The sequence below is a fragment of the Pristiophorus japonicus genome, chromosome 1 (genome assembly GCF_044704955.1).
Source record: "Pristiophorus japonicus isolate sPriJap1 chromosome 1, sPriJap1.hap1, whole genome shotgun sequence".
NCBI classification, from domain to species: domain Eukaryota; kingdom Metazoa; phylum Chordata; class Chondrichthyes; family Pristiophoridae; genus Pristiophorus; species Pristiophorus japonicus.
In genome coordinates this window covers 180,753,139-180,768,279 of record NC_091977.1, presented here as the reverse complement: position 1 = coordinate 180,768,279, position 15,141 = coordinate 180,753,139, and the positions used below count along the sequence as shown (strand labels likewise).

At 43.5% G+C, this 15,141-nt stretch overlaps 1 protein-coding gene across 4 annotated transcripts in view; it reads right to left on the bottom strand.

Annotated features, from left to right (window-relative positions):
- Positions 1 to 15,141, bottom strand: part of tmem161b (transmembrane protein 161B) — a 144,316-nt gene that overhangs the window by 90,327 nt on the left and 38,848 nt on the right. For 3 of the 4 annotated variants that reach the window (XM_070885251.1, XM_070885260.1, XM_070885270.1), the window contains exons 2-3: positions 13,685 to 13,788; positions 381 to 464 (exon numbers count right to left, since the gene is read on the bottom strand). In XM_070885251.1, the coding sequence (XP_070741352.1) occupies positions 381 to 464; positions 13,685 to 13,788 (188 nt within the window). The remainder of the gene's footprint in view (positions 1 to 380; positions 465 to 13,684; positions 13,789 to 15,141) is intronic. The other variant, XM_070885276.1, reaches the window with a different exon arrangement.

Here is a 15,141-nt window from a genome sequence, read left to right as displayed (position 1 = left end):
TAAGAGGGCAAACGAGGCTTCGGTTTAATGTCTCATCCAAACGACGCCACCTTTGACTCCTTCAGTGTTGCACTAGAAGCATCAACCTCAATTTTGTACTCCAGTCTCTAGAGTGGGACTTGAACCCACAAACTTCTGACTCAGAGGCAAAAGTGGCACCACTGAGCCACGGCCGACACCCAAGGCTAAGGTAGGGAGAACATGGAAGAGTAGGGGACAGAACAGATACACGAAATGGTGTGCTCTAAATAGAGTTAAAACAACTAGAAAAACAACCTTGTGACCTTGGACATTTTAAGCTATTAGAGACTAACTGGGCAGCAATCAGACCGATAATCTCGATTCTATGTACCGGACGTGATGTCAGAACCAGCCATTACCTGTCTTTCCTGGATTTTACTTTTTGCTGTTTTCCAGCAAGAGCTTGGAGTTGTTCTTCTGTAGGATGCTGATACCATTGCAAGCTGTAACAAGACAGATCCAAAATTATCCACATTCAAAAAGGTTTCCTTTCCAACAATCAGCAATTCAAATAAATCAAGTGTACACCCAAAACAGTTGCCCATAATCCTCTTTTCCATGAATCTTTTAGCTAATCTAATAGCAGACTTAGTTATTTTTAACTGCTTTTGGTATGTCAATGTTTTGCTGTGAATCTGTCTTATTTGTCTTTGTGCATGTGCCTGACTCAGAATGAAAAAAATAAAAGGACCACAACTCTTAACTCCTAAGCTAATCCTTTGTATATAGCTTTTATTTACTATTTCCTTTCTTAAATATTTTACCACTGCAGGGATCTGTACTAATCTAAACCATCTGTTGTAAATGTCAAACAGTTTTTCTCTCTTCCAACACTCTCAGAAGTTTCAAACCCTTTGAAAAAATTTTGAAACTGACTCAAGTTCAAACAGAACAGCTTTATTTTAAGAAACAAGAAATGTTTTACTGGGACTTACTGGATGTTGAAAAAAAATCAAGCACTTAAATTTAAAAAGGAACAGTCATACACAAACTCAATTACATGGCATTGTTTAAGTTCGAATTATTCCTTGCTCAAATCTCTAAATAATTAAATGTTCACCATTGTAGAGATAAGCTTGGTAAAATAATTTAAACTGGAGTGTTTGTCTTAAGCTGCTTATTCAATATGACTGGATTTAAAGGAGCCGCTATCAAACCAAAACTAGATATCTATGTATAGTAATTTTGAGAGTGGAGGTCAAATAACTGAAAACATTAATGCAAAATGAAATTGAGTGCATTATAGTCTTCAAGCATTGCTCCTTTCAACACTGAAGATCAAATTGTATATTCCCTCATTGCCAAATGTATTTGCTTCTCCTGGCTAGGTTTACGGATCAGAGATGAGTCATCTTTAAGTTGAAGGACATTTGCGGAGAACTGCTTTGAATGGAAAGTACGCCCTCCTTATACAGTTCATTAATAAAATTATTGGAGTAGATTTTTGTCTTCACCGCTTGGGCGGGTCACCTGTCGTTTATAGACCCCACCTATTTTCAAATCAAGAGAAATCAATGGAATAAAAGTTCAGTAAAGGGCAGGCGACCTACCCACCAGATGACTGCCCAGGTGGTGAAGATGAAAAGCTACTCCACTAAATTCAGGCAGTTCAACATTTTAAATTCAAGGGAATATTGAAAATTAAAGTGGGATTGTCATCATATATACAGATCATGTTCTCCCTCTGACTTCGCTTGTAGCAGAGTAGTTGCTTGAAAGAAGATGTAACTAGCCTCAGTACCAATGCATTCCCATTAGCGGTTAATGTTCATGCATCTGCTCCACTCCTCCAATCCGTCGTTATTTAAATGGTAACTTTCTCTCCCAACTCCTGACTGCAGTCCAGGCTGCCATCGCCAATTTAAAATCAGAGGCACTCAGGCGAGGATGGAGGGGGCATGGATGAGGGGTTTAAGGAAATGGTTGACAGTGGAGAAAAAAAAACACATTCCTCCAAATCATTTACGATACATTCAAACTCCCAACCAATGTTCCCTCAAGACTGCACGGCCACAGGGGGAACATTGCTGCCAATTGTCTAGCCTTTGGAACTCCATTCGCCATGAGGCAGGAATGGACATCCAGGATGTAGTGATGGAGGAGCCTTGGCCCTTGCTCTTGTCCAACAGGTATGAGGTTCTTACTCCTTGTGTGAACGAGAGCAGGGACTGCAGAGAGGATCAGCTAACTGACCACAGCAACGTGCTACAGGGGGCCATTCAAGTGGGGGGGGGGGCGAGTTAAAAAAATGTTGTACTGATAAGGTTAATATAGTTAGGGGGCCGAGAGCGCGAGTCCCGAAGGATGTGTTGCCTGCCCATTGCCAGGGTTAAGGACATTTACTCTGGGCTGGAGAGGAACTTGGAGTGAAAGGGGAAAGATTCAGGTGTCGTTGTCCACGTAGGTTCTGCTGAGGGAGTATGAGCAGCTAGGGATTAAATTAAAAAGCAGAACCACAAAGGTAATAATCTCTGGATTACTACCAGAGCCACAAGCAAATTAGAAGGGGGGAAATAAGATCAGAGATGAATGCGTGGCTCAAAGATTGGTGTTGGAGAAATGGGTTTTGATTCATGGGGCACTGGCATCATTACTGGAGTAAGAGGGAGCTGTTCCGTTGGGATGGACTTCACTTGAACGGGGACCAGTATCCTGGCTAATCGAATAATTTGAGCTGTAGATAGGGCTTTAAATTAAATAGTGGGGTGAGGCGGGGAGGGTTCAGGTGAGGGGGAATTAAAAAAGTCAAAGAGAAAGAAGAAGGCAATAGTGCAGGGTAGCGATAAGAGTAATGATAACCAGAGTGACAGGAAGGGACAGAGCGAATAAACATAAAAGTGCACCAGAAAGTAGAGTCAGAGTAAGGAAAAATGGTAGAGACACAAAATTAAACGTTTTTTATCTGAATGCACGCAGCATTCGTAACATGACAGATGAGTTGACGGCACAAATAGAAATAAATGGGTATGATCTGATAGCCATTACAGAGACATGGTTGAAAGGTGACCAAGGCTGGGAACTGAATATTCAGGAGTATTTGACATTTCGGAAGGATCGGCAGAAAGGAAAAGGAGGTGGTGTAACTCTGTTAATAAAGGATGAGATCAGTGCAGTCGTGACAAATGATATTAGCTCAGAAGATCAAGATGTAGAATCAATTTGGAAGGAGATAAGAAATAAGGAAAAGAAGTCACTGGTGGGAGTAGTCTACAGGCCCACTAATGGTAGCTACACTGTATCAATCAAGAAATAATGGAGATTTGTTGAGGAAGAGTTCACAGAGTGTATTCGGGATAGTTTCTTAGAACAATACATTGTGGAACCAACCAGGGAGCAGACTATTTTAGATCTGGTAATGTGCAACGAGACTGGATTAATTAATGATCTCATAGTAAAGAATCCTCTTGGGAAGAGTGAGCACAGCATGATAGAATTTCAAATTTCGTTTGAGGGTGAGAAAGCTAGGTCACAAGCTAGTGTCCTGAATTTAAATAAAGGCAATTACAAAGGTATGAAGGCAGAGTTGGCTAAAAAGTAGACTGGGAAAATAGATTAAAGGGTAAGACAGTAGATAAGCAGTGGCAAACATTTAAGGAGATATTTCATAACTCTCAGCAAAGATATATTCCAGTGAGAAAGAAAGACTCTAAGAGAAGGATGAACCATCCCTAACTAACTAAGGAAGTAAAGGATGGTATCAAATTGAAAACAAAGGCATGAAATGTTGCGAAGAATAGTGAAAGGCCAAAGGAATTGGGAATTTTTTTTAGAAACCAGCAAAGGACGACTAAGAAAAAGAGAGAAGATAGAGGGTAAATCAGCAAGAAATATAAAAACTGACAGCAAGAGCTTCCACAGGTATATAAAAAGAAAGGGTGCAGCTAAAGTAAATGTTGGTCACTTAGAGGATGAGACTGGGGAATTAATAATGGGAAACAGGGCAAAGGTAGAGACATTGAACAAATATTTTGTATCGGTCTTCACGATAGAAGTCACTAAAAACATCCCAATAATAGATAATCAAGGGGCTATAGGAAGGGCGGGGGGGGCTTAAAACAATCACTATCACTAGAAAAAGTACAAGGCAAACTAATGGGACTAAAGGTGAACAAGTCCCCTGGACCTGATGGCCTGCATCCTGGGGTCTTAAAAAAGTGGCTGCAGAGATAGTGGATGCATTGGTTGTAATCTGCCAAAATTCCCTGGATTCTGGAGAGGTCCGAGCGGATTGGAAAACCGCAAATGTAACGCCCCTATTTAAGAAAGGAGGCAAACAGAAAGCAGTTAGCCTAACATTTGTCATTGGGAAAATGCTGGAGTCCATTATTAAGGAAGTAGTAGCAGGACATTTAGAAAATCATAATACAGTCAAGCAGAGTCAGCATTATTTTATGAAAAGGAAATCATGTTTGACAAATTTGCTGGAGTTCTTTGAGGATGTAACGAGCAGGGTGGATGAAAGGGAACCAGCAGATGTTGTATATTTGGATTTCCAGAAGGCATTCGATAAAGTCCCACATAAAAGGTTACTGCACAAGATAAGAGCTCACGGGGTTAGGGATAATATATTCGCATGGATAGAGGATTGGCTAACTAACAGAAAACAGAGGTAAATGGTGCCACAGGGATCAGTGCTGGGGCCTCATTTATTTACAATCTATATTAATGACTTGGATGAAGAGACCGAGTGTGATGTAGCCAAATTTGCTGATGATATAAAGATAAGTGGGAAAGAAAGTTGTGAGGAGGACGCAAAGAATCTGCAAAGGGATAAAGATAGGCTAAGCGAGTGGCCGAGAATTTAGCAGATGGCATATAATGTGGGAAAATGAGGTTATCCACTTTGGTGGGAAAAATAAAAAAGCAAATTATTATTTAAATGGGGAGAGATTATAAAATGCTGCAATACAGAGTGATCTGGGGGTCCGTGTACATGAAACACAAAAAGTTAGCTTGCAGGTACAGCAAGTAATTAGGAAGGCAAATGGAATGTTGGCATTTATTGCAAATGGGATGGAATATAAAAGTAAGGAAGTCCTGCTACAACTGTACAGGGCATTGGTGAGACCATATCTGGAATACTGTGTACAGTTGTGGTCTCCTTATTTAAGGAGGGATATATTTGCATTGGAGGCAGTTCAGAGAAGGTTCATGAGGTTGATTCGAGATGAAGTGGTTGTCTGATGAAGAAAGGTTGAGCCTATACTCATTGGAGTTTAGAAGAATGAGAGGTGATCTTATTGAAACGTACAAGATTCTGAGGGGGCCTGACAGGGTAGATGCAAAGAGGATGTTTCCCCTCGTGGGGAATCTAGAACTAGGGCGCATAGTTTCAGAATAAGGGGTCTCCCATTTAAAACAGAAATGAGGAGGAATTTCTTCTCTCAGAGGGTCGTGAATCTTTGGAATTCTCTACCCCAGAGAGCTGCGGAGGCTGTTCATTGAATATATTTAAGGTGGAGATAGACAGATTTTTGAACGATGGGGGAATCAAGGATTATGGAGAATGGACAGGGAAGTGGAGTTGAGGCTAAGATCAGATCAACCATGATCTTATTGAATGGTGGAGCAGGCTCGAGGGGCTAAATGGCCTACTCCTGCTCCTATTTCTTATGTTCTAATGATACTTCTGCAGGTGTCGATCTGCTCATTCACTCTCCCAACTCCGCCTTTAATACCCTTGTCTCCAGTAAAACCTTTACTCTCCCACCCAGGTCATTCCCTCCGATACACGCCCATCTTTGTATCTTAGTATCCCAAGAGAAGGCATAGTCGATTGGTATCCATCCAAGGGTTCTAATGGAGTAAGTTGACTGCAAGGATTGGAAAGCTTGTTAGAATCAGCTAATTCCTCCAATATATTTAAAACTGGCAAATATGAACCCCATCTTTGAAAAAGGGGCACAGGGTGAACCTTTAGATTATAGACCTGTGAACCTTACCTGAATTGTGGGTACGTTGTTTTGAGACTTTGATGAAGCAGTCTCAGGAAGAAAAATTCGGCTTTGAAGAAAACGGTCGAAGAAAACGACTTTTCACCCGGACACGGCACTGCTACCGACTCCCATGAAATTCCACAAGAGTTTAGCGGCAGCAGTAACCGGTAGCGCCACAATCCGCCAGCATAACAACGTCATCACTGTGCCCAGCAATCCTTTTTCATCCCTAGCAAAAATTCGGTACTGTTCTCTGAAGCTGCCGTGGGTGATGCCTGGGACCGCTTCACAGGGCGCATACCGGGTTGTACCTCAGGAGTCTATCAGCAAGGGCAGACATCGACAACGAGGTTCAACGCCGCCTCCAGTGCGCCAGCATAGCCTTCGGCTGCCTGAGGAAGAGTGTTCAAAGATCAGGCCCTCAGATCTGCTTCCAAACTCATGGTCTACAGGGCTGTAGTGATACTCGCCCTCCTGTATGGCTCAGAGACGTGGACTATATCGAGTAGACACCTTAAATCGTTGGAGAAATACCACCAATTATGTCTCCGCAAGATCCTGCAAATACCCTGGGAGGACAGACGAACGACGTTAGTGTCCTCGATCAGGCCAACATCCCCAGCACCAAAGCACTGACCACACTCAACCAGCTCCATTGGGCGGGCCACATTGTTCGCATGCCTGACACAAGACTCCCAAAGCAAGTGCTCTACTCGGAACTCCTACACGGCAAGCGAGCCCCAGGTGGGCAGAAGAAACATTTCAAGGACACCCTCAAAGCCTCCTTGATAAAATGCAACATCCCCAACACCTGGAAGTCCATGGCCAAAGACCGCCCTAAGTGGAGGAAGAGCATCCAGGAGGGCACTGAGCACCCAGAGTCTAGTTGCCGAGAGCATGCAAAAAGCAAACACAGGCAGCGGAAAGAGCTTGCGGCAAACCAGACTCCCCACCCACCCTTTCCTTCAACGACTGTCCGTTCCACCTGTGACAGAGACTCTAATTCCCGTATTGGACTGTTCAGTCACCCAAGAACTCACTTTGAGTGGAAGCAAGTCTTCCCCGATTTCGAGGGACCACCTATGATGATGACTGGGCTGTAGGCCTCTCGCAGGGCAGTAATTAAAGGGAGGTGCGGCAGGAAAAAAAAAATGGCCTTCTTGTTGGTCGATCTTGCAGCCCGGCCCTCCGCCTCTGGGCTGCTGCTACTGCACCACGCTCCCTGGTGCTCCAGCGATTGCGCCATTTCTCACCTGCTGAATCTGCAGCTTGGCCCTCCCCTTTAATGAAGGGGAAGGCCCCGTCTACGTGCCAGCGCTACGCGTCCCACTGCATAGCGCCGCAAACTTTGCGTGGCTTTGCGCCCCGCTCATGTCCTCTCACGGGCAGTAACCCGAATATAGGTCTTGGAGCTGGACTTCCATGCCTGGCGCAGGGACCCCCATCTCATGGCTGTTACCGCCCTAATGTCACAGCCTTAGGGTCCGATTAAAGAGAGCGATGGATTCAGAAGGGCCAGTTTAACCAATTTATAAAGGTTCTTTGAGGTTACAGATCTACTTGGAGAGCAGTGAACCAGTGAACCATCCCACATAACTTTCCATCTATCCCTGTGAATCAAAGTAGTAAGCTGGATTGATGCATGACAACAAAGGGTGGCAGTGCATGGGGAGATAGAAACCAGTGGCCAGCGGAGTTCCACAGGAGTGAGTGTTGGAGCCATTATTGTTTACCATTTTTATAAATTCAGATACCAAGGTGTCGAAGTTGGAAAAAGACACTAAACTGGGTGCAATAGCCAATAATGCTAACTAATGTGCAATAATCCAAAGATATTTGGACAGATTAGGTCATTAGCAGGGATGAAGCACCTGGAGTTTAACACTGATAAGTGTGATGTCACGAGATTAGGTAGAAGATGCAAAGGTGTCAATTACGTATTAAAAATGGTACTTTTCTTGGTGGAGCAGAGTGCCAGAGACTTGGGGAATTTGAATGATAGATTGTTAAAACCATTATTTGAATGCTCACAAACATGAAGAACGCTAATACAATGTTGGGATACTTAGTTAAGGATGTGACTTTTTAGTCTAAAGACGCAATTGTTCAAGTTGCATCTGGCCTTGGTTTGGGTTAGGCTAAAACTAGAAGAGGGTCCAGAGGAGGGCTTTGAGAACATAGATGAAAAAAAATATAGTCTGGCCAGGACCTCCAGTCTCAACTATTCCAATGCTCTTCCAGCCGGCTTTCCGGCTTCCACCTTCCCTAAAATGGGCTCATCCAAAACTATGCTCCCAGTATTCTAACTCGCACCAAATTCTGTTCACCCATCACTCCTGTGCTCATTGAACTTCACTGACTCCTGGTCCATCAATGCTTCAGTTTCAAAATTCTCATCCCAGTATTCAAATCCCTACATGGCCTGGTCCTTCCCTTTCTTTGTAACCTCCTCCAGCCCCACAATCCACCAAGAACTCTGCGTTCCTCCAACTCTGGAGTAAGTTTACCAGCTATTGAAAATGTATTTTAAATGTTTTCTAGAAAACCATAAAAAAATATTAAGAGGCCAAATGCACAGAGGGTTCCAACGAATCCTGGACCTCAAGTTCAAGGTGGTTGCCCAGCCCACACCATACAACAACATGCCCAATAAATGGCTAGCTCACAACTATACCCATTACCCATCACAAAAGGTGCTTCTATTTCTAAGCTTTGACTGGCACCTGTATCTTGACTGGCACCTGTATCAACAGTCTTCAGAAAATTTACTGCATTTATAACTGCAGCTGGAGGCATGATTAAAAATATGTCCAATTGCATCATGATTGATTTCTTTGAGGAACATCATGCAAAGGTAATCAGGGTATCACTGCATAGAGAACATAGATTATTTACACAGTTCATACTCTTGGTCAGTGTAGATAAATCCTCCTAATGGCTGTTTGCAGATTTTCATACATGCCAAAATCTAGATAGTGCTGGACAAACTGTTGCTCCCTGCAGTCAACTTGCAGTGCCACCTGTAATGATTTGCACTTGTGACCAGAGTTATCTTTCAAATAATCTTAGACATTTGGATTGATAGAAGTAGCCAAAAGCAAGACTCAGACATCTGCAACTGCACATGACCCCACAATGACAAGCTATTTAATATGTACCAGCTTGCTGGATGGATCAAGAAGTCATCTGGATTGTGCTTGCATCCCCCACAATTCTAAAACTCTATAATGACCAATGACATCCTCAGGAGCTCTGTATTTCATCAGCAAGCTCTTGGTCCCAACTGCAGACCACTTAGTGTAACAATGTAAAAGTTAGACCTTCACAATAACTCTAACTTCCAATCAACGACAGAATGGAGCAGTTCTGCTGTAGACATACATCACTATTGCTATCTCATTCAGGAAAAGGAAAGCAAAGGATCTGGATTCTTAAACACCATAGTAGGCAATAAAACAGGTTCACAATGATCAGAATTTGGCAAGTATGGACAAAATAGTAGCAAACAGATCCAAGCAAGAATACAAGTCAACCACACAAAAGCACTTTGGTAAACAGGGATGTAACCTTACTGACCTTCTACGTGCAGGATACACTGCAAATCAAACATTTGCCTCGAGCAAGAAAATAATTGTCTGAATTGGGTATTGATTGTTCTGTTAGGTTTCTGTCTTTATCTTGTCATCGGTAGCATTTTTCAAACTAATGTTAATGACTGTCATCTTGATATACCATTTTTAAGGACTATGTGTTCCAAACCTGGCTAGGTTATAGTTTGCTTTCAATTTACCATATGAAAAACAGTGATAAGAAATCAACTGATACACATTAGCTAATCCAAATTTGTAACACCCACAGCACCCCAAGGGCAAGCAAGGTAACAACTACTAACATTCATTTGAAAAGAATCCTATACAACAGAACATCTGATTCAGTTATAATTCCTAAGAGAACCAACACAAAATAACTCATTACTCAATCCCATATCAGCAAACTACAATGCATATACAACAGAACCAGAGGTCAAACAAAATGTCAAAAATTAATACCATATTGCTCAGGGTTGCTAAATAATGAGTGACTTTTGAAACCAAGTCAAGTAAGGAAGATGTCCAGCAGTGAATCAAAATGTCCCCAAAAAAATGACAGGATTCAAAATAGAAACTCTGTTTGGAATGCATAATCTGCCACCCACCAAGAAACTCAAAACTATATATCCTGCCTTATGTGGACCATTAAGAGTTGCATGCATCCCTCTGATTTTCCCAAGCATAGCCTATCTCAGAGAATCAGACCATTGCTTGAAGAAAGACATTTACTAGACCAAAATGTTGTTTTTTTTTGTTTTCCTTCTCTCTCTGAATGTTGTCCCCTTGAGTTCCCTCTCTTAACAACAACTCATAATTCCATGAAAAGTAATCCTCCAGTAACCTACTCAACGTGTTCATTATGCTTGAACCAGGACAGTGACAAACAGTAGGCTATTCACGATGAGGCCTATTATTGCCATGTCAGATTCACATGCAATCCACACAAGTAAACATCCAACAAGGCTGTATAGTGATCACGACTAAGTTCTATGCAACTGCCTCTCTCATCCCTAGCCTAGATAAACAAAGGAGAACTGCAGCATCTCCGCCACCTCCGAGACCTGGGGAGGGAGGAGAAGGAAATATTTAATCCAAATTCCTCTCACAAATAGAGATCAAGAGAATCATTCCACCCTGGATGAGATCATGACAATGGAACAGATAAAGATTTTCTGATGATAAACCCTTGTGGCTCAATTTTCCTCTCTGCCAATTTTTGCCGCCCAGGAGGAGTAACGGACGATTTTTTTTGTGCCCGATTGCGCCTAAAAAAAAAATGGAACTTTCGGCCAAAGTAAAATTTCATTTTGGCACTGTAGTACCCGAAGTTAAATCTGGGGGTGGAGCTTCAAGTCTGTGCCAAAAGCTGAGGTTGCCAGGGTAACGAGACACACACAGAGGGCTGAAGCTCTTCCACCTGCGAGCTGAAGTTCCATGGCCAGGGCTTGCAGCACCAGGGGAGCAGGATTGCCTGGGATTGCAGCAGGACCAGGGGGTGGGGGGGGGGGGCATTCGGCCCTGGATTAAAGTGGGACCGGGAGGGGACATTTGGCCCGGGATTGCAGCGGGACCAGGAACAGAGTCCTTTCATCCCGGGATTGCAGCGAGACCGGGGGGGGGGGGGCAACACCAGAACAAGTAATCTTTAATGTAAAAAGATGAAAAAGGAACATACTAAATGTGATTATAAACTATCTTTATAAACAAGACTAAACTGCAAAGAAACAGCTCCGATGCAGACCTGAGCGCCGAATTTCTTAACTTAATATAGGGTTTTTCTGATCGGTACTTAAGGCACCGTCCCTAAAAACAAAAATCGGTGTTGGGGAAAATCGCTTAAATGGCCAAACATTGCACGGTAATCAGCTTTCACCCAGACCTACGCCAAAAAAGCTGCCATACAAAAAATCCGGCGTTGACAGTCGCTGCCGGCATACAAACTTTGAGGGCAGTTGCAAAATCAAGATGGCTCCAAAGAAAATCAGTGGCCGCCAAAAGAACAGCGCCCAGTGGTGGCGAAAATTGAGCCCTTGCTATTTTGATCTCCAGAAATCATGTGAGGTAAGAGGGCCAGCAGCAACAAACTTAATATCTCATCAAACACAAGATACTGGAAACATTCAGCATCTATTGAGAATTACAGATGCACTGCATTTAAAAAGGAACAGGGGGGGGGGGGGGGGGGGGGGGGTGGAGTGCATGGTGGTAGTGAAATGAACATGAACCACAAACGCAGCAAAAGAAATAGAATGACCTGTAAAATGCCTATGCACAGAACAGGAAATGGTTCGGGAGGTGGGGGGGGGGGGGGGGGGAGGAGGAGAGGAGGTCAGCAGCCCAAGCAGGCCCAGTGGGACCTGAAGTGTCAGCGGCACCAGTGGGAGTTCAGCGTGGAACGACCAGAGTGAGCCCGAAGAGTCGGTGCGGCCCAAGCGGCCCAGAGCACGCAGCCCACCAGCCTGAACCCCAGTGGGAACGCTGAGCGGAGGAGCGGTCAGCCAGAGGACTGCAACTGCAGGAGTTCCAGCAGGATGACGAGGAGAAAGATAGCGCCCAAGCTTGGCAAAGTGAAAAACTTGCCGGGGGGGGTTTAAACATATTTCTTTAAAAGAAAACCTTTATGGAGCTTTTATTTATAATTTAATTCAAAATATAATTATTGTAGTACAGGTTGAACCTCTCTTTCTCCCCCCCACCCCCCACACGACTTGAACATCCACCGTCAAGGCCACTCAGGCAATCAGTGCCTTCAGAACCGGACCCGAGGAAGGAGTCTCCGACTTCAGGAGAGCAGTGAATATTGGGGAGTAACCCACCCCCCCCCACCAGGAATGATGCCAGACGAGGGATGGTGCTGGATAAGAGTGTCCCAGATAAGGGAGGTTCAACCTGTACAAGACAGAGTGTGTGAATAAGCGAGTGTAATTAGCTAAAGGGAAAGGCAAGTTGAGTGGCAAGCATGGAAAAAACTGTCAAAGCAAAGCAGAATCCCGTGGGCCGAATACTGGAAGCATGTCGCCCTGCAATCTCTCGCCACTCAGGCTTGGGCTGATAAGTGGCTAGTTACATTTGCGCCACGTAAGTGCCAGGTAATAATTATCTTCAATAAGCGAGAGTCTAACCACCGCTCCTTGATATTCAATGGCATTAACATCGCCAAATCCTCCACCATCAACATCCTGGGAGCCACCATTGACCAGAAACTTAACTGAACCAGCCACATAAATACTGTGGTAACAAGAGCAGGTCAGAGGCAGTATTCTGCGGCGAGTGTCTCACCTCCTGACTCCCCAAAGCCTTTCCACCATTTACAAGGCACAAGTCAGGATGTGATGGAAGACTCTCTACTTGCCTGACTGAGTGCAGCTCCAACAATACACAAGAAGCTCGACACCATCCAGGACAAAGCAGCCCGCTTGATTGGCACTCCATCCACCACCTTAAACATTCACTCTCTCAATCACCGGCGTACCGTGGCTGCAGTGTGTACCATCTACAAGAAAAGCTGCAGCAACTCACCACGGCTTCTTCGGCAGCACCTCCCAAACCCACAATCTCTACCTAGAAGGATAAAGGCAGAAGGTGCATGGAAACATTACCACCTCCACGTTCCCCTCCAAGTCACACACCATCTAGACTTGGAAGTATATCGCCATTCCTTCATCGTCACTGGGTCAAAATCTTGGAACTCCCTCCCCAACAGCACTGTGGGAGTGCCTTCACCACACAGACTGCAACGGTTCAAGAAGGCGGCTCACCACCATCTTCGCACAGGCAATTAGGGATGGGCAATAAATGCTGGCCTTGTCAGCGATGCGCACATCCCATGAACGAATGTAAAAAAAAGTAATCTGACTGGGAAGAAGAAAAAAACTGACTGAATAACACTTAAGCTCCATAAAGATGTCTTCCTCTTATGTAACACTTCTATGAAGCTCTTCTATGAACACTTCTATGATGTTTTACGACGTTAAAGGCGCTAAATAAATACAAGTTGTTATTGTTGTTGTTTAGTAAAGCACATTAGTCTGGCAAAAAAAATCTGTGCTTTAAATTCAGATACATAAACATAAGCTGCAAATACCAAAAAAGGTTGTCCCCCCTTGCCCCCCGCCAATTTGAAAATAATCCCCGTACCTTCCATTGCAAAGCAACCAGCGAGCAAATGAGTAGTGAGGTGTGATCTTCTGTATGATGCTGGCCATTACCATAGTAACCACCAACTGCACGCCTATCACACCCTAAAAGGGAAAAAAGTCAGGGTGAACCATATGTCAAAATTTTAAACTGTATGGATAAAATTTCTTAATAAATTAATAGTATTTCAGAAGCCAAAGGATTTCTAATATATCCACACTATAGGTAAGCTCATAATATTAAACTGATAATCACCTTATGAAATAGTTTACTCATTTCCTGCAGTATCCTCATGATATTGTAAATTATGGTCCAATGGCTGAGCTCAATGCATTGGAGCTGATAATGCTAATCCAGTGCAACAATAAAGAGCAAAACTGCTTCAATATGTCTAGAGTCAAGTTTTAGTCACATTATTATGTTAATGTGAATACTGTACAAAAATTAGGAGTGATATTAGTCACATCGCAGTTAATAACTGACTTATTCACACATTGTGCAGCAGAGTCAAATAACCATTATTTGTTGTAAAAAATATCGAGTTTCTGGACCAAACCTATTCACTTAATTATAATTCTTTAATCTGGGTGACAGTCATGGATTTTCCACCCTTGCAGGGTAATGGCGAGCCTCCTCTCAATATGCACCCACCATCACCTGGCAGAAATTAGAACTCACAAACTTGTACTGCATAAAAGCTAATTGGAATCCTAACCTAAATGCACCACCTTTCCAAACCTGCTTAACTATATAGTAAGTTACTGGTTCCAATATTAACTATAACTCCTATTTAATTATTTTATCAGGTAAAACCTTTTAGCAAACATATCAAGAACTAACTTGTTTTTAGCAAACAAAGTGTTTTGACGAGGAAGGGAGGGAAAAGAGTCTGTTTTTCCCTTTGGTAATACAGGGTATACAAGTTTTCATACTTAGACATGTAATTTACCCTTTACAACCAAAGGTGCTAGTTATAATTCCAGCTAAATTGTACACTGTCTCCACTGCATGCTTAGTTGTTTTTTTGAATATACACAATTTGGGCTGAATTTTGGGCTTTCCTGTTTTCAGGGCGGAAAAGTTACCAGCCGGGAATAGTCTGCGTTTTGCTAAGGAATTTGCGCCATCTGGGCCCTGCATCAGGGGGCGCAGCACAAAGGGAGGTGTTGTACACTTTGAGGCTCAAAAATGGGAAATTTGCGAACTAAAGTAGCAGGCACGCTCCGAGAGAGGCCTGCAGGGGTGGGGGGAGGAGGGGGGGGGGGACCTTAAAAAAACACAAACATTCCCAAAACATTGCCCACGCCACAACAAAATTGTTGAAAAAATTAAGAGAACACTCGCACTTACCTTCGGAGTACTTTACCGTCCTCTCACTGCCGGCATGGCTAGACCCCACTGATTTCCCAGGCGGTCATTGTGGGCACACTTCCGGGCAAGTGGCCAAACTCCTGCCG